General features: G+C 46.0%; 3 protein-coding genes across 5 annotated transcripts in view; 2 read left to right on the top strand and 1 right to left on the bottom strand.

The window, feature by feature from the left end:
• Nucleotides 1-18,729, top strand: part of LOC147891803 (putative ADP-ribosylation factor GTPase-activating protein AGD8) — a 52,929-nt gene extending 34,200 nt beyond the window's left edge. Inside the window, exons 5-7 of the mRNA XM_087388670.1 lie at nt 17,706-17,831; nt 17,929-18,036; nt 18,199-18,729. Coding sequence (XP_087244796.1) covers nt 17,706-17,831; nt 17,929-18,036; nt 18,199-18,306 — 342 coding nt within the window. The 3' untranslated portion in view covers nt 18,307-18,729. The remainder of the gene's footprint in view (nt 1-17,705; nt 17,832-17,928; nt 18,037-18,198) is intronic.
• LOC147891802 (calcineurin B-like protein 3) overlaps nt 1-18,921 on the bottom strand; it is a 207,927-nt gene that overhangs the window by 123,335 nt on the left and 65,671 nt on the right. The gene's annotated exons all lie outside the window — the stretch shown is intronic.
• LOC147891804 (uncharacterized) lies at nt 1,913-3,338 on the top strand. The gene is made up of 3 exons (XM_087387877.1): nt 1,913-2,545; nt 2,629-2,719; nt 3,245-3,338. Exons 1-2 carry the CDS (start codon nt 2,284-2,286, stop codon nt 2,688-2,690), a joined length of 324 nt encoding a protein of 107 aa, XP_087244003.1. The 5' UTR covers nt 1,913-2,283; the 3' UTR covers nt 2,691-2,719; nt 3,245-3,338.

The raw sequence follows: 18,921 nt of genomic DNA, 5'->3' as shown, positions 1-18,921 counted from the left end.
AAGCTCCTGTATGACTACTGCGGTTGTCCCTATGCTTCTCCTGAAGCTGAGTCATGTGAGTGAAGAGAGCCTTGGACTGTTGTTGCTGCATCTACACTGCATCTACATCATAGCCTCCAACATGGCTGTCATGGCAGATATGGAAGTGTCTGCAAGATTCTGTGGTAGGGGTGGTGGTGGTGGACCCTCATCCCCCCTTGTATTGGGCTGCTCATTGGTGCTCATGGTGCCCTTGCTGGATCTTGTCTGGACCATAAAACAATAGATCTGCCCCTAAACTGACCCTCCCTTTCTCAGGAAAGAAAACTGAAAGCTCTGATACCAATGTAGCGGGAGATAGACTATCTTCAGTCTCTCTCCTGCTCAATACTAACTACAACTACAAGATGATGCACTCAATATACAAAGTTATGCTGTGGATGTGAGTGAGAGAATAAGAGGGAGAGAATGTAGTGGACCTCCAAAGAGGACATAGATATAACTGAATAATGAATGCCTAATGGGCTGAATACAACTGTATGAAGGGGATGAAACCCTCACTGCAAAACTGGAAAGACTAGACTACCTAGAGGAGGTGAATCCTCACGAGATCCCTGTAGAGGGTAAGGCTACCCTGCTGGTCTGCTGGTCTGCTGTGGGGGAGGCCTTGCTGCTGCTATTTTTAGGGCTGAATTGCCCAATTGTGGAATGAAGAATGATGGCCAAAGGCTGCCCTTTTATGGGTCAGCCTGGTCGACCTGGTGGCTGATCAATGCAAACTGTTGACCAGGTCGCTTGAAAAGTCAACATGGATCAGAAAGTCAACTCGTTGACTTTTGTTCAAAAGTTAACTTTGTGTGTTTTACCTGCGATGATGTGGTGTTGACTGTCTGTTGATTGTGCTGATTGGTGACTGCGCAAGGCTGCCTGCATGGCTGTACGAATGTCTGGTGGGGCACCAGATAGCATGGCCACGTTCTTGTGGATGCCCGTGACATTGAATCTGAAAACACCCTTTAAAGTCTGCGTACTTTGCTTGACTCCCAATCAGTCCACACTCACACAATCCTCTTCATGAACACCTCCGAAGAACAGCCCTAGACCTCCTCTCTGTTTGCTTGCTGAACACTCCCTCCACACCTCGGGTCTCTAGCCAACCGCGGCTTTGAAACCATGTGAGAAGTGCAACGGAACTGAACTAAAGTGAAGAGAGAGAGCAATCCGGACACACAGAACTAGAAAGGAGAGAAAGAGATGAGAGTGCTGGTGATACCATGTGAGAAGTGCAACGGAACCCAATGGAAGTAGAGAGAGAGAGCAAACCTTACACACAGAACTGGAAAGGAGAGAAAGAGATGAGAGAGCTGCAAGTGATCTCAGGAAAAACCCTCGTCCGGTGGGGAAAACCTATGTGCTATATATGGTTGATTAGCTCCACCTTGAGATAATAAGCACTGAGGGAAGGGGGCCTATATATAGCCTGCCCCTTCCTCCCCAGTCGGCTGTAGTAGGCTGGCCGATCCCCTGCTCTAGGGGCCAACTCCTGCCCCTAGGTGGGCCGACCTGGTCTGCCCCACAAGGGGCTGTTCCAAGGCCCTATGAGGGCTGTAGAGCTGGTTCCCATGGACTGGCGAACGCTGCTAAAATGAACTTTGCAAGCCTGTTGTGGAGGCCCCATGCACCGCCATGCCAACCTGCCCCGGATTTGACGGAACCCGCTCGACGGAAAGAAGCCCTCAATCTAGGGGGTGCTCAAGGGCACCCCCTGGCAGCTAGAAACTCCAGCTCTAGGGTTTTCAGCCCATTTTTGGAGAGCCAGCCATGCAGAGGTGCTAGCGCAGCTGGTCACCACCGCCTCAAACGCGCTCTAGTCGAAGCATGCGCCACTCCATCCCTGCTTCTCGCACTGCTCAGCTATGGCGGAATCCTTCCTCTCCGGGTTGGACCTCAACACGGCCTGGACACCTCCATCTCCCTTCCTGGACCTCTCCCAAGGCGCTACGCAGCTGTTGGAGTTCGTGCCATCGACATAGCTCTCTGGGTGGCTAGCGACTTCCAGTAGGAAAGCGTGAACGTTGCCTCTGGAGAATCGAAAGCCAAGAGGAAGGTGAAGAAAGGCACTACAACCAACAAAGATGTTGCAGCAAGATGGAAGAAGAAGGGTGCCTCTGAGTCCGTGGACAAGGCAAAATGGAAGGAGTGGGAGATTTTGGTACTCTTTGAATGCAAAAAGGAGTTCGATAGGCTTCTTCAGGAAAATGGCATCCACGGTCGAATTCAGGATCGTTGGAGCAAAACAAGAGAATGGTGCATGGTGTTTTGTGCACAGCAGAACAATGCAAGAACAAATGGGAAAAGTTATCAGGCCTTTGGAACAAGATTTACGACAATGAGAGGAGGCAAAAATCAGGACTGTCTAGCTTCTTCGACATGGACGACAAAGAGAAGACACAACATCGCCTCCCAAGTGAGCATATGTCGCTGCAGGTGTACCAGAAGATGGTGAGTCTCTTCGGATTGGATCGTCAAGTGAACCTGGGCAACATCATCGTTGATTCGTTGAATGGTACTCCCTTTTCCATGAAATGCCAGTCCAATTCCTCCTTCTCCATTGGGTCGTTGTCATTCACGATTCTTTTTTCTTCGTAGTGGACATGGAAATCCCGAAGGGCGTCTTTCCGGAGGAAGGCGGGAGGTGCAAGAGTCATTGAAGAATCTCGCAGGGGTTTTCGAGAAGCAAGTCACAGCTTATGGGATTGCAGACAGGCGAGGATGATTTGGATGGGGGTAGCCAGGATTTTCAGTCACTTTGCCCACTCCCCATTTTTTATGACATGGGGCTTAGTGGCTTGGCTTTCTCTTACAGGGCCTCAGGTATTCTATGAGAGATTTGACTCCTCTCGGGCCATTTCGGTTCGACGTCAGCGGACTGAGTCCTGTTCGTTAGATGTGGTACCACACCTTCCTTTTACAGCTGTACATGCCTCTGTGGATACTTCTTGGGAGATTCTAGCGAGCATAGCATCCTGGCATATCTGGAGAGCCAGATGCACAGAGGCTTTGGAGGGTACTCAGGTTCATCCCTCGCACACATTGGCTAGTATCTGGACAGACACCGTACATACTTTGATGGTCGTATGGACGGGTATGCAGGGAGATTTATCCTCATGATATCATGATGTATTCCGCTTTGAGCTTGCTCTCACGGGTTTTTTCTCTTACTTAATAGAAGTCTCTTTCTTGGGGGAAAAAAAAAAAGAAGCAGGTCACAGAGAGAGGTGTGTGTTTTGACAAGGCAAAGGTGGCGAAGGACAAATGCGAGCATGACAAGATTGAGTCCATGAGGCAGATGGAGCGAGATCGCCTTGAGTCGATGGAGGGAGTAGCTCGGACAGCACCCAAGCTATCTGCCAATCTTTGAATTGCATTGCTGCCTCCTTGGCTTCCCTTAGGAAATAGGTTTTCAATATTTCATGCGAGTTGCAGCTACTTTCGCATGATGTCGATTGTGGTTTGTTATTTGATTTGGGTTTGTTATTATTACGTTGAATTGCACCTATGAAGACATATGGGTCTCATCTTATGGTTATTTGAGAGCTTTCTTTATTGTTATGGTTCCATATGATGTTTTCAATCATAAAATGGCAGCTTTCATTCTGATGTTATCATAGAAACGATTTGTAGACTTCGTGAGATGTTATCATAAAATGGTTTCATAGATGTTTTCATTATAAAATGGCCATGGCATGAAAACCATTTGTAGGTTTCTATTAATGTCCACAGGGAGAACAAATTCAGTTTGCAATGCTTGCCAGAAAACAAAGACATGTATTTTGTATTGAAGGTAATGATTGCTTGAGAAACAAAGTACCAGAATTATTTATTCATGCTTTCCACAATGATTGCCTGAAAAACAAAGTGCTGGAATTTTTTATTCATGCTTTACACAAGCAAGGCTCATACATGATGGAGCGTACAACTGAGTGTCAATCACTCATAAAGCTGTAGTGTAGCCATACACTCATCCAGGTAGTAGGTGGTCCTACAAGGACGCTCTAGTGCCCTCCCCTCCCCTCCCTCATACCAAGCCGCCTCCCGAAATTGAGGTCTGGCACAAGATTTTCAGGAATATCCACTTCGAAGTCCAGGCAAATGTTGTGTAGAATGCAACAAGCTGCCACAACTTGTGGAAGGAAGTTAACATGTGGCCTCCAAACGGGGTTTTCAAGGAATGGCCAAGTAGTTTTCAAGCGTCTTAAAGCCCTTTCCACAACAATCCGGATTGAGGAGTGTATGAAATTAAACTCCTTCAACCTTAGCTCATCTGGTGTAGGGTAGGGGATTACAAGCCATGGCAAGGGAATGTAGCCTCCATCCCCAACGATGTACTCCCGGATTTCGAAATCATTATCAATGCATGTAGGGCCATTAAGAATCTGCCCTCTCTCTATGAGATGGTATAGGCTAGAATTCCTCAGAAGTCTCAAGTCATTCACGGATCCCGCCCATCCAATGAAGATGTCTAGAAACTGCATGTTGGCATCCAAAACAGCTTGGAGGGACATGGAATACCTATGGTTGCGGTCTCTCCATGCAGTGTGCCATTCTCTTGGAGGCAATTCGATTTCGATGTGCGTGTTGTCAATTGCACCGCAGCAATTGGGAAACCCTCGAAGCGCTTGGAATCCTTCATGTGGTTGTTCAAGGCTTTCACAAATTGGTGCACCACTCGGCCAACTGTAGACTTTCCGACCCCATAATGTTTGGACAGATCCATTAACTTCATCCCCGATCCAAGCTGATGCAACACAATGGCAACCTTCTTCTCCACAGTCAGAACTCGTGTGGGTATGGATTGCAAGGAGAGGGGTATTTCTTTTTTAGAAAGGTTGTCCTAGAGCAACTCATAGACAAAACGGTACATCTGCCTCGGTAACCTCACGGCTGCCTCGAACCTCACATCGTCCTTGTCGACATAGTGGAAGAAATTCGGCCATAAGTGCAGGGACCTCGGCTTCACGTACCATAGGCCATACGCATTCCTCCTGCGCATGCTGTCGAGGCAAAGGAATTCGTTCACCATTGATGCGGCTGTATGTACCAGAAGTGCTTGCATCTGCTGCTCCGAGTCTTCCTCATCGGAATCCTCTTCCTCGTCTGTGCTGCTGTGCTCAGCCACCCCCTCGCATTGGCCATTGTATGTTGCGTGGACAACGCAGATATGGATTGCATGAGCTGCAGCCATTGTTGAATACATAGACCGATTGCCATGGCTGTGGCAGCGAGGGATGCAACCATTTCAGAATCCATTTTTCAAGATGGACGTCTTGCAGGGTAGGAGCAGATGAACAGAAGGATGGAGGTACTATGCGGGAGAGATGGAGGGACGCAACCAAAGCAAGGACGTAGCACACAGGGCTGGAGGGCTTGCTACGACAACAAATGTATAGTGCTGTGACTGGTAGTGCACCCACTGCAGCCGGTAGCTGCAGCTTCAATGCACTGGCGGTGGAGCGGGAATCTGGATCCCATGGGGACGCGAATATGCAATTGCAGATGAAGTCTGCCTTGATGTGAGGCGGATATCTTGGCTGGCGCTCCTCCATCTTCGCCTGTCCATGGGGACGTGCTCGTAGCCCGTGCCACCAGGTCTGACTGGACTGCTCCTCCTTCTGCCCTATAAAATGAGCTGCAAGGGGCCCATATAAGGGGCAAACCTCCTGCAAACACTGTGAGAGAATGGAGTGTGAGCGAGCAAGAGAGTGAGAGTTGGAGAGCTGAAAGCTGAAAGCTGAGTTGCAATAGAAGAGTGTAAAGAGTACAACTCAATGAGTGAGAGATAAGGTTTTGTCCTAGTGACAAGACCTTAGTAGTCACTAACCATAGTTAGTGAATTAACTGCGGTTAGGGGGAAAAACCTCTTAAAGAGGGAAAAGTGCCCCTAACTAGCTTATTAAATTACATTGGTCACTGCTGAATTATATCTATAATTCTAACACCCCCCTGCAGTGCCTGTCATGTACAAGGCTGATCAATCACCAAACGGATATAAGTTCAGGGCACTGCGAAATGCCTCAAACTTTTCACGTGGTAGTGCTTTGGTGAAAATATCTGCAACGTTGTCATGTGTGGACACAAAGATCATACTGATCTCTCCTGCATGCAACTTCTCTCTGACGTAGTGATAGTGAACCTCAATGTGCTTCGTGCGAGCATGAAACACTGGATTCTTTGCCACTGCAATGGCACTCTGACTATCAGTGAGAATTGGAGAAGGACCCTCCAAAGACAAATGAAGATCAGAAAATAGACGTCGCAGCCAGACACATTCAATTGTTGCTGTGAAAGCTGCCCTGTACTCAGCTTCACATGATGAGGTAGCCACTGTAGATTGTTTCTTGCTCAGCCAGGAAATGCAAGATTTACCCAAAAAGAAACAATTGCCACTAGTGGACTGCCTAGTATCATAATCACCAGCCCAATCTGAATCACTGTAGCCATGCATCTGCAAGTCACCCCCCCTGGGAAATAGCAAGCCAAAAGACTTCATGCCCTGCAAATAACGGAAGATGCGCTTAACTGCCTGCCAATGCATAGTTTTTGGGCTGTGCATGTACCTACTCACCTGAGATACTGCAAACTGAATATCAGGTCTAGTGTTGCAGAGATATATGAGGCATCCAACAACCTGACTGTAAAGTGTGGCATCAACTAATTCTCCTACATCATGCATTGTGAGTTTCAGCCCCGGCTCCATGGGAGTGGCTATGGGCTTACAATCATGCATGTTAAATCTGTCCAAGAGTTTCTGAACATACTTGGACTGAGACATAACAGTGCCACGTCTCTCATGAGAGAACTGGATCCCCAAATAAAAGTGAAGCAGCCCCAAATCTGACATGTCAAAGTTGGTCTGCAAATCAGCTTTGAAATCTGCAATTTTGTCTTCATTGGACCCTGTGAGCAGTAAGTCATCGACATAAAGAAGGATGACTAAAATTTCCCCCCCATCCATCTTGATGTAGAGGGTGCTCTCAGTAGGACTATTGTGCAGCCCCTTGCTGGTCAAAAAGGCATGGATCTTGGCATATTGTGCACGAGGGGCCTGTTTTAGCCCATATAAAGCTTTGTGGAGCTTGCATACTTGAAGTGCATTTGCTGTAATTTCAAAGCCCGGAGGTTGTTTGACATACACCTCTTCCAGCAAGTCCCCATTCAAGAAGGCTGTTTTTATGTCCAACTGATGAACATTCCACTCAAAATGTGCAGCCATTGCAATAACTGATCGGATGGTGGTCATCCGGGATGTAGGAGCGAATGTCTCTTCATAATCTATGCCCTTTTTCTGAGCATAGCCTTTAGCAACCAGCCTTGCCTTATATCTGTCAATGGAGCCATCTGGCTTCTGTTTGACCTTGAAAACCCATCGTGTGCCAATGGCATGTTTACCCGGTGGCAAGTCTACAACATCCCAAGTCTGATTTTTTGCAATGGACTGCAACTCATCGTGCATGGCATTCATCCAATGCACATTGTCCTTTGCCTCTTCGAATGTGGCAGGCTCCTCCTCATCAAGAAGAGTACCTGCATATGCTGATTCCATTGAATTAGCACCTTCCATGTGCCTTGCTGCACTGCGAGTCCTGCCAGGTAACGGAGCATCAATTTTACTCTCCCTGAGAGTCTGTAACAGCCAGTTTGGGACTGTTTTTGCTGCATGTATGTCTGCAATTTCTTGCTGCACCACCTGTTCCACTGCCTGTGGAGGGGGCAAGACATCCTGTGGCGGAACTAAAGCATCTGGAGGTGGCTGTAAATTCTGATTTGCATCAGAAAAATCAGCAGGGGAACCCAAGGCAATGGGTAGCAACCCCTCAAAGACATCCTCTGAAGAAGAAGGCATTTGAAATTAAGCCTGAGTGTGAGCTGAATTTTCAGCAAATATCACATCTCTACTGACTATGATCTTGCGTGTAGCAGGATTGTAGAGACGGTACCCCTTGCTTTCTACACGATATCCAACAAATATGCACTTAATGGCTTTATCTGACAATTTGTGCCTAAATTCAACTGGCACATGAGCATAAGCAAGGCATCCAAAGACTCGGAAGTGATCCACTGAAGGCTTTCTATCATTCCATACCTCATAAGGAGTTTTTGTTTTTAAAGCCTTAGTGGGAGCCCGATTCAAAATGTAATTGGCACACATCAATCCCTCAAGCCAGAATTTGTGAGGCATGTGTTTGCTTTTCAGCATACATCTGTCCATCTCCATGAGAGTTCTATTTTTCCTCTCAGCTTTGCCATTTTGCGGAGGGGTCAGCCTGACTGTGAGCTGATGCACAATACCTTTGCCTTTCAGAAAAGCATCAAATTCTGCAGACAAGTATTCCCCACCTCTATCTGTGCGCAATGTCTGTATCTTGAGTCCGGTTTCATTTTCAACCATGGCTGAAAAGTGTGTAAACACCGTGATCACTTCTGATTTGCGTTTCAGCCCAAAAACCCAAGTGAAATTGGAGTAATCATCAATAAATGTAACGAAGTAGAGATGACCACCCAACGATGGAGTCCTCATGGGACCACAGACATCACTGTGTATAAGCTGTAATTTGCGGACAGCTTTAACTGAACCATCCTTCTTGAAGGGGAATCTATGCATCTTGCCTAAAATGCACCCTTCACAGGCATGTGGAGGAGGTATCTCAAGAGGTGGCAATGCATCAACCATGGAATACTTCTGAAGTGTCATCAAGCTATTGTAATGCATGTGGCCATATCGGGCATGCCATAATTTTGCATTCTGCATGGCAGCTGTAGGGGTAGAAACTGCAAGAGCATGGGCTGCTCTTTTCTCAAAAAGATCAAGCTGAAAAAGCCCACGCAGCAGAGTACCAGATAACCTTAAGGCATAGTCATCTTCCCTGTCTCGGACAGCACATTTGTCATCCTCAAAGATGACCTGAAATCCAGCTCTGTTAAGAGTGGACACTGAAAGAAGATTTTTGGTTATACCAAGCACACATAAGACATCTGAAAGTCTGAAAATTAAGCCATCAATGGCAGTGAGCTCAACATCTCCTGTGCCACGTACTGAATATGATGAGTTGTTGGCACAGGTGACTTTCTTACCAACGGGAGGTGGATGCAAGGAAGTAAAAAGACACTTCCTAGAAGTGATGTGCTTGGATGCACCGCTGTCAAAATACCAAGTGTTCAGTGTTTCATTGACACTGAAAGCAGATGCATCCGTAGAAGAGTCATAACTGCAAGTCAAAAATGCATATGTATCATCATTGCAAGTGGTTGTACTATCCCGAGCATCTGGAACAGCCAGCCTAGAATCTGAAATGCAAGATAAAAAGGCATAATCCTGTCCAACAAAGTTGGCTGCAGCATCCCCACTGTCAGATGCATGAGGAGCTGAATCTGAAACAGCCATACCGGAGCTGTTTTTCTTCTCTTTTGCAAGCCTTTTCCTGCATTATGCAATGTGATGACCTGGCTTTTTGCAGTAGTGACAAAAACCCTTCTTCTTGGGCTTACTTGCATCATTTTTAGCCTTTTGTGAAGGCTGTCCTGACCCACTGGAAGGCTGATTTACTGATGTCTTTGCCTGTCCCTTTGTTTTTGATTTAAACTTTGAGAGCATGGCTTGTTCACCTGCACGTGAAGCCAAGTTTTTCCTAGTCTGCTCTTCCTGAAGCAGAAGTCCTATCAACTCATGAAAAGTGAGAGGATTTGCACCCCCTCTCAATGATAAGTTCAGCGAGGTATGAAAGCTGAAATAAGACTCAGGAAGAGAATTCAGAGTGGTTGTAATCATCTCTGAATCAGGAATAATTTCATCTATGTTTAACAATTGCTCTCTGAGATCCTGTAGCTTTGTGAGGTGGACTGACATGGAGTCACCCTCTTCCATATGTGTATTACTTAACTCTCTTTTCAAGAAGGATACCCTTGCATCATTCCGGGCTGCATACATGCTTTCTAAAATATCCCACGCTGCCTTGGAGGTCTTACACGACCGGATATGCGGAATGATAAATCTTTTCATTGAAAGAGAGATACATGACAAAGCTAAGGCATCTCATGAATCCCATCTCTTCTGATCTGGAGTAGTGGCTATAGCTGCACCAACAACTTGTTCTGCATCTGCCCCTTGTGCACGACCTCTTCCACCTCCTTGCTAAGGAGGGGTATTAGGTGCCATACCTGCTGGTTGGATCTCACCCCCATTCACATAATCCCATAAATTGCGAGAAATCAGAATATTGCATACCATAAAACTCCAGAGGGAGTAGTTGGTACCATCCAACTTGTCTTCCTGTGAAAGACCACCGAACTGGAAGTCATTCTGATTTTGCTGGGCCATATCTGAGAAAGAGATTTAAGCAGATACAAAACTGAATTCCCTTACTGGGAATGAAATGCACAACTCCCAAAAAACATAGCCAAGCATTGGCTGTAAATGCAACTCAGATTTCTGTACTTGCACTGTCAGAAATCTGTCCAAGCATCAAAAACTCTCCAAAATCTGCCAAAAGTGCTGCAAAACACTCCAAGAAAGGCAGTATGAACTAAAAACTCCAGAAATTGCTCTCCCAACACAAAAGCCCCAAAATAGGCCTGAAATTGCAACCGGAAAGAGGCAAATAGATCAAAAGCCCCAAATGTTGCAAGAATTGCGCTCTGTCTGCAAAAACCCCAAATTTCACTGCGAGATTGCAGTGTAATTACAAAATCCCCAAATTTCTTCAAGAAATTGTACTGCAGAACTGAAAGCCCCAAATTTCGAGCTTGAAATTGCAACCAGAAAGGGGCAGAAGTACAAAAAGCCCCAAATTTTGCAATTTCAGCAGAAAGCCCCAAATTTTAGACCAAATCTGCAATGTTTGCTCCAAGTGTAGCTCCGAAACTACAAAATGATTGCAATGTCTGCAACAAACAAAATGCCCCAAATGTACTCCCAAAAAACTGAGCCAAATAATGGCTGTCTGCAAAATGTGCCTGCCAAAGATCACCTGCGAGTTTCTCCTGTACGAAATCAAAGGACTACGTGCTGTACGGAAGCAGGACCAGTACGGAGGTACGGATGACAGTACGGATCACGTACGTGTTGGTACGGACGATGATAGCGAGTTGTACGGCTGGTGGCGGCGAGCTGTAGGGCTGGTACGGAGCTGTACGGCGAACCGTACAGTCTAATGGCGAGTTGTACGGACGCGATGTACGATGCAGATCTGCAACGTAGGTACGGTACGGTATGGTAGGTAAGGTACGACATGTACGGTACGGATTTCGTGCAGTCGTACGGACTGTATGGGCGAGGTGCAGCAGCGAAGCGTGGGTTGTAGTTGGAGCTCAACGGGGAAGAAGTAGGGAGGTGGATTAAATGCTCTGATACCAAATGTGATAGAATGGAGAGTGTGAGAGAGCAAGAGAGTGAGAGCTGGAGAGCTGAAAGCTGAAAGCTGAGTTGCAATAGAAGAGTGTAAAGAGTACAACTCAATGAGTGAGAGAGAAGGTTTTGTCCTAGTGACAAAACCTTAGTAGTCACTAACCATAGTTAGTGAACTAACTGCGGTTAGGGGGAAAAACCTCTTAAAGAGGGAAAAGTGCCCCTAACTAGCTTATTAAATTACATTGGTCATTGCTGAATTATATCTATAATTCTAACAAACACCCCCGGCCAGCAGGCTCAAGGGGGGAGCGACATCTGCCCTACATGAGGCTCCCCACATGGCTGCACATGGCCATAAAAGGGGCTGCTCCCTTGCCTGAAACAGGTCGGCCAAAGGTTGATAGGTGGCCGACCAGCAGGTTGGCCCACCTCTGCACATAACTGGGCCCATAGGGCTACTGCTGCATAAAAAGGGGTCCACACAGGCCCTCCAGAAGACCTGCCTCCTGCATCACCATCCAGGTTTCCACGTGGGAACAAGCGGGTCAAGAATATACACCCTACCCTACTCTACCCTCACGGGGGGCGGGCACACCCACAAGCAAAGGCCCCCTCTCTGTACCCTATCCTAACCTCTCTCTCTGTGGGCACTTCCACAAGCAAGGCCCTCTCTCTCTAGAGTGACATCAAGAGATGTTGAGGAAACTATCAGAAAATGATGCTCCACGTAGGCAGCCTAGATGCTCCTCAATGTGAGGATTGCTCTGGTACACAACTGTCAGAAAATGCTGCTGCATGTAGACAGAGTAGATGCTAGTCTACCTGAAGCCCTACAATGGCAGAAACTGAAGGTACTACTTCTGGGCAACTGTCCCTCAATTACTGAGAGCTCCCTCACCGCTGCATGCCTTATGCAAAGCTTTAGTGGACTATAGAGGGAGTTAGCCAATGGGCTGTATATATAGGTGGGGGAGAGACTGCCTGTCACCACAATGTAAATATCCTAAGTCAAAGTATAGTTGACCATTTATTTGATCATAATTAAAGAGTTTTCCATCTATGTTAATTATGATCAAAGAGTTCCTTTAATGGTCAAAGATACTTGACTTTGGTCAAGTAAACCTGACTTCGGTAAGGGAGACTTGGTTTATTACCAAGAGGGTTAACTGCGGTTAACCAGAGAACTACAGAGCTAACTATGGTCAGAGAGTATTGACTTCGGTCAACGAGACTTGGTTTATTGCCAACTTCGGTTGGAGAGACTTGACTATAATTAAGGCGCCTCGACCCTTGGTCAAAGCCCCTTAATTATGATCAAGAGCGTTGACTTCGGTCAACCAGAAAATAAATATATTTGCATGCAAGCGCTAACAATTAATGGGTGCCATGGTGGTGCGCTTTAATTAATTGTTGCAGGTACTAGGAAGGGTTATTTTCCTAAGCGCTACGGGAGCCTACCAAGAGTCTAGGAGGCGGTTCGCGTGACCAAGTGCTTCAAAGACTCCAGAGTTGCCCTTAGTGGCATGTAATTAGGAAAGTAATGTAGAGTTTGACAAGTGGCTTGTTGCCAAGAAAGAGAGCCTTAGAGCTCATGTAATGATATTCATTCACGTTTTGGATATGTTAAATAAAAACAGCTCTACGCTGAACTATGTACTGCATCTTCTCTCAAGTAATAAAATCCTTCCGGGGGGTCCAGCCCGACTGTTGTCTTGGGCCCTAGTGTCTCTGTTGAGAGAGGGAGAGTAAATGGGAGTATCCTTGCTGTATTTAATGAGAGAAAGGTTACATTGGTATCAGAGCAAGGTTTGCTCTTTTTTTTCAAAGGAGCACGGTTCGAGATTGCAAGGGTGGGTTTTATGTACCCAGCAGCCCGTGAAGGTCACAGCGCGTGGATAATTTAATGCGCGACTGAAAAATTATCTTGGTCGCACATTTTAATTCCTGCACATCGTGTATGTTGACGCTGAACAGGTCAAGCGATCATTTGTGGAGGAAGACTTGTCGATGACGACAAAGATCTTGACGGAAGCTTGGGCGTATCGTGCATCAGTACCACATAGAGGCTTGGATGGGTGACGTAAAGCTTCTGCAAAGCAGCGCCTCACTTGCGTTGAGAAGGAAGGCGCAAAAGAGCGGGTCATGCTACTGTTCTAATTCTGGCCAATGGGCGGAAATCTTTGCTAGTCCTGTGACGCTGTGTGCAAGCGATGCTTCGTGAGGCAGATTCGTCATATGCTGAAGCTCCCGTGATGCGTGACGCCGTGTGAGAGAATCTGTCGCCCATCTTCAGCCAAGGTCTCACACCTTAGATGACGTGGCTTTCGTGACGTAACAGACATGTGTACTGCGCTGACGTGGTGCCTAGCCAGGCAGCAGATGATGTGGCAGGTCAGCAGATGATGTGGTGCACACGTGCGGTGCTGACATGGCAGGGCTGACAGGAAGCTGACATGGCACTAACACGTGGCAGACAGGTCAGATGCTGATGTGGCAGCCAGCTGGACTGTTGATGTGGCAAACCAGTGGTTCAGTTAACCTTGGTTAGTTCACCCTGGTTAGAAGTTCAGTTAGTTGGTCTAACCAAACCAGGTTTGACCAACTAACCTTGGCTGTAGTTAACCAGACCATAGTTGGTTAACTAGACTACAGTGGGTTGAATTCAGTTGGGAGCCAACCAAACTAGACCAGAACTAGTTTGGTTAGAGTAACCAGCCGGTTACGTCATCTAGTTACTGTCCAAAAAAAAAAAGAGACAGTTGCAGAGACTGTTTCTGCTAGCAGTTTCCACTTATCTGAGAGAGTATTTACTGTCAGAAAAAAAGAAGCAGCAGAAATCAGAGATTTGCACAAGTAAAGGAATGCATGCCTTTGTGCTCAGGAAAAGGGAATCAGATGCATATTCAGTGCTTTTTGCAGCAGCCAGAAAAGAGGCAATATAGTTGTTGATGCCTTGGCAACCTTGTGGGTATATGCCTTGAGTTGACAGCCCGGTACTGGCATAGATTGTGAATGCAAGACACCTCTTGTTGAGGTAAATTTTCTCTTTGAAAAGCAAAGGTTGCATACACAGTGTGTGAGAAACTTGCAAATCTCAGACGAGTTAGAAGAGAATGGCTCAATCACCTATCCAGTGGGATTCACAAGATAGGGATGCACATCCAAGACAGAGAAGTGTGCAAGAAACTCAGCAAGAATTTGAGCAGATGGTACGCACTCGTATGCAGGAGATGGAGAATCTCAGAAGGGATCCAAGAGCTCAGCATTTGTTTCAAGCAGAAACTATGCCTATTGCAGCGTACGATGTGCCAATGCCAGAGGCACACTCTTGTGTACAACCAGAGAAAGAGAGAATTCATAGGGGACGGTCTCATAGCAGGAAGAGATCGAGGCATCATCACCGATCTCCAAGTCCTTCACCGTCTATATAGAAGCATTGCGATTGGCACGGCTTTGCTTCTCCTGCAACAATAGAGTGACCGGCTAGTTGGTCAAAGCTATAATGGTTGGGATTGCCCATGGCAACCAACCTCAATCTGGTAGCAAACCCCTTGATATGAGTCAGGAAGCCCAGTTAGCGTTGTGGACACAATTCGACTGTCTAGCACAACCTCATCAATGTTGGCCAATCGCTCCTTGAAGTCCTTGAACTCTGTCAAATAAGCATCCATACTTCCTCTTCATCCGTTTTCAAACCATCGAGTTGCTTCCGCAGTATGCGACTTGTGCTTCACTGTGAATTTGATACAAAGAGGCTAGCTTATTCCACGCATCCTTTGCTTCCGGCAAGATCTGATGTGAGGGATTATAATCCTCTTAAATGATAATGCAATTGAGGCATGAGCTTGAGCATCTGACTTGATCCTGAGTCAGAGGCAATGGGGCAGCATTGACAGATGACGAAGAGTCAGCAACATTACCACCACCTTAGTGGAGGGTGTAGTGGGAACAGGTGCTGGTGATGGAGATCTCACCTCGAAACCAGCAATAATGCTCACAAGTTCTTTATCCACCAACACATGGCACATCATATATGACAACATGGGGTAGTTGGTGCAATCGAGATTGGCTTCAGGAACTAGCATACAAAGATAATTTGCCATTGAAGATAGGGTACCAAATGCAAATAATCCAAAGAAAATTGACTAAATCAAATGACAACGCTAGGCAATTCAATGCCTGATTGTGACCACACAAGACACAAAATTGGAGAAGCGAAAAGAATGTGTTGCCTGCACAATGCTGCAAATGAGATGGCTTGCAAACAAAACCCAAGGCATGAAGGCAAATGTGCTAGAATAAGGGCAAAGCAGAAGCCCAAAACTCTGCAGAAATGAAGTGCACAACAAGTGCAAAAGTCCTGACTGAAGCAACAGTCCATTGCAAGCATATGTGGCTGCACAGCTCCTTCGTAAGAGTTTCAAAACTGCATAAGACACGGCTGAAATGCTCTGACCAGTCTGAACAGAAAAAGAGAGTTGAACTGAACCTCAAACTGAGGTAGAGTCTCACAAACTTAGAAAACTAGTACCACAACACTTTGAAATGTGTTTCTGCAGAGAACTGCTCCAAAATTGCCTTGTAGTGAATCGGAACATCTGCGAAATTGCACGATCCATTTGGATGGCAACTTCTATAATAGAGGCCTTTCCCAAGCAAGCAAACAAGCAGATGTCCTCTGTCGATTATCCTTTCCCAAGGCTGGTCCAAATGAAGGCGGCCGGTCTCTGCCTTTCCCAAGCCCAAGGCTGGTAATAATACCTTATTGGTGCGCACCTGAACGCGAGGATCATAAGAAACTGTAAATTTATCCCCATCTATCAGCTACATGCATTTAGACTGCAACAAATGCATCCGGCTGGATGCGGCTTTTCTTCGGCTGGCTGGCTAGCCGCACCCACCCAATAGTTGAAGTTGGCTCTCACTCCAGCGAGGAGACATAATGCCAGCCGGCATAAAGTCCCTCTCGTTATAGAGGCAGCGTAGAACTACACACAGACAAAAGTCACCGCAAATGTGCATTCAAAAAGCTGTTTTGCAGGCTGTTTGGGCTTCAAGACTGTAATAGCTAAGCTCCAGACAGATACAGAATGATTCACGTTGCAGCTCCTGAAAGAGATGCAATGCTGAAACACCTTCAAGCTGCTGCAGGAACAGTGACACAGACAGAATATAGCAGCAAACAGCTTCAGATGGCTCCAGATCAGGTCGCACTGGCAGAAAGCAGCTCCAGGAGGCTCCAAACTCTCCAAATGAAGTTGTAGCTCAGCAAAACTGCTGCTGCAGGTGGTGACTGCACTTGGAGAATTCGTCTGAGGCAGCTGCACTCTCTTTCATGAATATGCTCCAGAACAAGCTGGAATGCAGAGGGCGAAAACCTCAGCTCCGCCCTGATACAACTGATAGGTTGCTTGGAAAGCAGTAGCTGAAGAGCAGAAAACGAGCTGTGGGAGTTATTGGAGCAGCATGACAGTGCAAGGCAAGTAACACGCTAGCCCGGTCAATCCATGGGGCAAAATTTTAACTTATAAGGTTGACTTTATGCTAATGAGCTAATAGTGCACAATGTGCACACTAGCACATACACTAGCCTACAAGGCCATACTAGGGGCTAAAACTAATCTGATTAATCAGCTCAGCATCCTCCTCAGCCTTCAGTCAGCAGCCCCTCAAAGCTCCCTATCTGCTCTTGTCCTCTTCACCATCATCACGAGGTCCCAGCCTTTCACCATTTCTAGGAGCAGCAGTTTTCCTTTCTTAGCCATACCCAAGTCATCCATTTGGCTTTAGTTATCAGAAATACTCTACCATGGGGAGCCTCTTGCACCCAGTGTTCAGTCATTGCACTCCCCGTTGCATGTATGCAGGGACACCCGATTCTCTCTCTATTTCAGTTAATCTTTACAATTCTGCAGTCTATTAGGTAGCATGGATTAGCGTTGCAAAAGAAGATCTTGGCTTACATGTCTGTTACACTGAACCCTTCTGATTATACATTCTCCAAAGAATTATGATTTATTGGTTTAAAGTGAGAAGGCAGTTGGGGATTTCATGTTGAAGTGAGGGGGATGCCTTGGGGTCTTGTAATGTTGTGGTGAGGGGGATGCCTTGGGGTCTTGTAATTAATGATGTAGTAGTAGGACTATGGAGGGGCAACCTGCTAACGAACCAACTGAGGTTTTTTATGTTTTGAGATTTTCTTTAGGAGCCTAGTGTTAATCGTGCCTGACATTGTTTATGATTCGTCCATTTATTTATTTTCAGTATGAGAAGTCTTCTGTATGGTAACAATGCTAAGGCATGCCTGATGGGGCTCTTTCAGATTGAAGAGAGCAGTGAGGCACAGAAGAAGTTTGCCAATGCCAAGTCCATATCATCTTCTCAGTTTTTTGGAGAGGAGAACAAAACTAGTGATGCTGATAGTCAAGTACGACTGCAGAAGTATGCTGTAAGTGTTCTATGTGATGCTTGACCAAGAATATCTGCATGCTTAGCCATCATCTCAATGTTATCCATGTGATAATGGTGCCTATCTTTTCAAGCAGAATTCAAGCTCCATTTCCAGTGCAGACTTTTTTGAGCGTAACGAAGGGACATCTAAAGTGTCCACAGACCTGACAGCTAGTGAACTGTTGACACGGCTGACTGTCCAGGTATGCTTTTTGAGCATTTCATGGAAGAGGTATCGGCGAGTTTTCTGCATGGCCTGCTCTTTTCTGTTTTCAAATTTTAATACAAATATACCTTTACCAATCATTGTTAGATTAAGGTTATTGAGGTTTGTGACTTCGTGAATTGCTTGCATTTTTGTAAAGGCTTCCCAGGATGTGTCGTCTCTGAAAAATTTGGCTGGCGAAACTGGACGGAAGCTTACAACCATGGCATCCAATCTTCTTGCTGATCTTCAAGATCGCATCAGATGAGAGCATTTCGAATCGATGCAATCAAATATTTACTGGGGCGATACCCATCATATTCAAAGAAATACCTCTTTTGCGTATCAACCGTTTGAAGTATCCATCTTGGAATTCTTGCAGACTGGGTTAATGCGGGTAAACTGCCGAACTTGCATCATGAAAACATGATCAGCCGCTTTTATTATCTACCCAGGACACTGGTATTCATTGTTGAGAGCTGCAAGTGGCTTAGATATGACTTTGGTCATTATGTTGCGTACACAAAAGCAAGCTTGGCAATTTTAAGGATAGCTCATCTGTCATAGCCAGGCCAAGGGGTGCTGTCCTGGCAATTGATTAGCTTAGTCATGCAATATTGTCCACACCTAACTGGTACAAAGTATAATTATGTTATATATTTTACCGGCAGTATTCTTGGGAGTTTGGGTTTGTGCCTGTTTTTGATTCAGAGATTACCCTGAGCACAGTTGATGATCTTAAATGTTCTCCTCCCTTATGTAAATAAATCTGTGTCTGCTTGTTACATAGTCTGCTGTGTAGGGGAAGCCTTCTTGTCATCAAGCTGTGCTTCAGTTGCTTTGGAAACTAGAATTTGATGACCAGAATTGCTTCATTACTGTT

Source organism: Dipteris shenzhenensis, chromosome 17 (assembly GCF_047967505.1).
Source record: "Dipteris shenzhenensis isolate YYH24624 ecotype China chromosome 17, Dip_SZ_1.0, whole genome shotgun sequence".
In the NCBI taxonomy this organism is placed as follows: domain Eukaryota; kingdom Viridiplantae; phylum Streptophyta; class Polypodiopsida; order Gleicheniales; family Dipteridaceae; genus Dipteris; species Dipteris shenzhenensis.
Note: the sequence above shows the minus strand (reverse complement) of the source record. Positions and strands in the feature narration are given on the sequence as shown.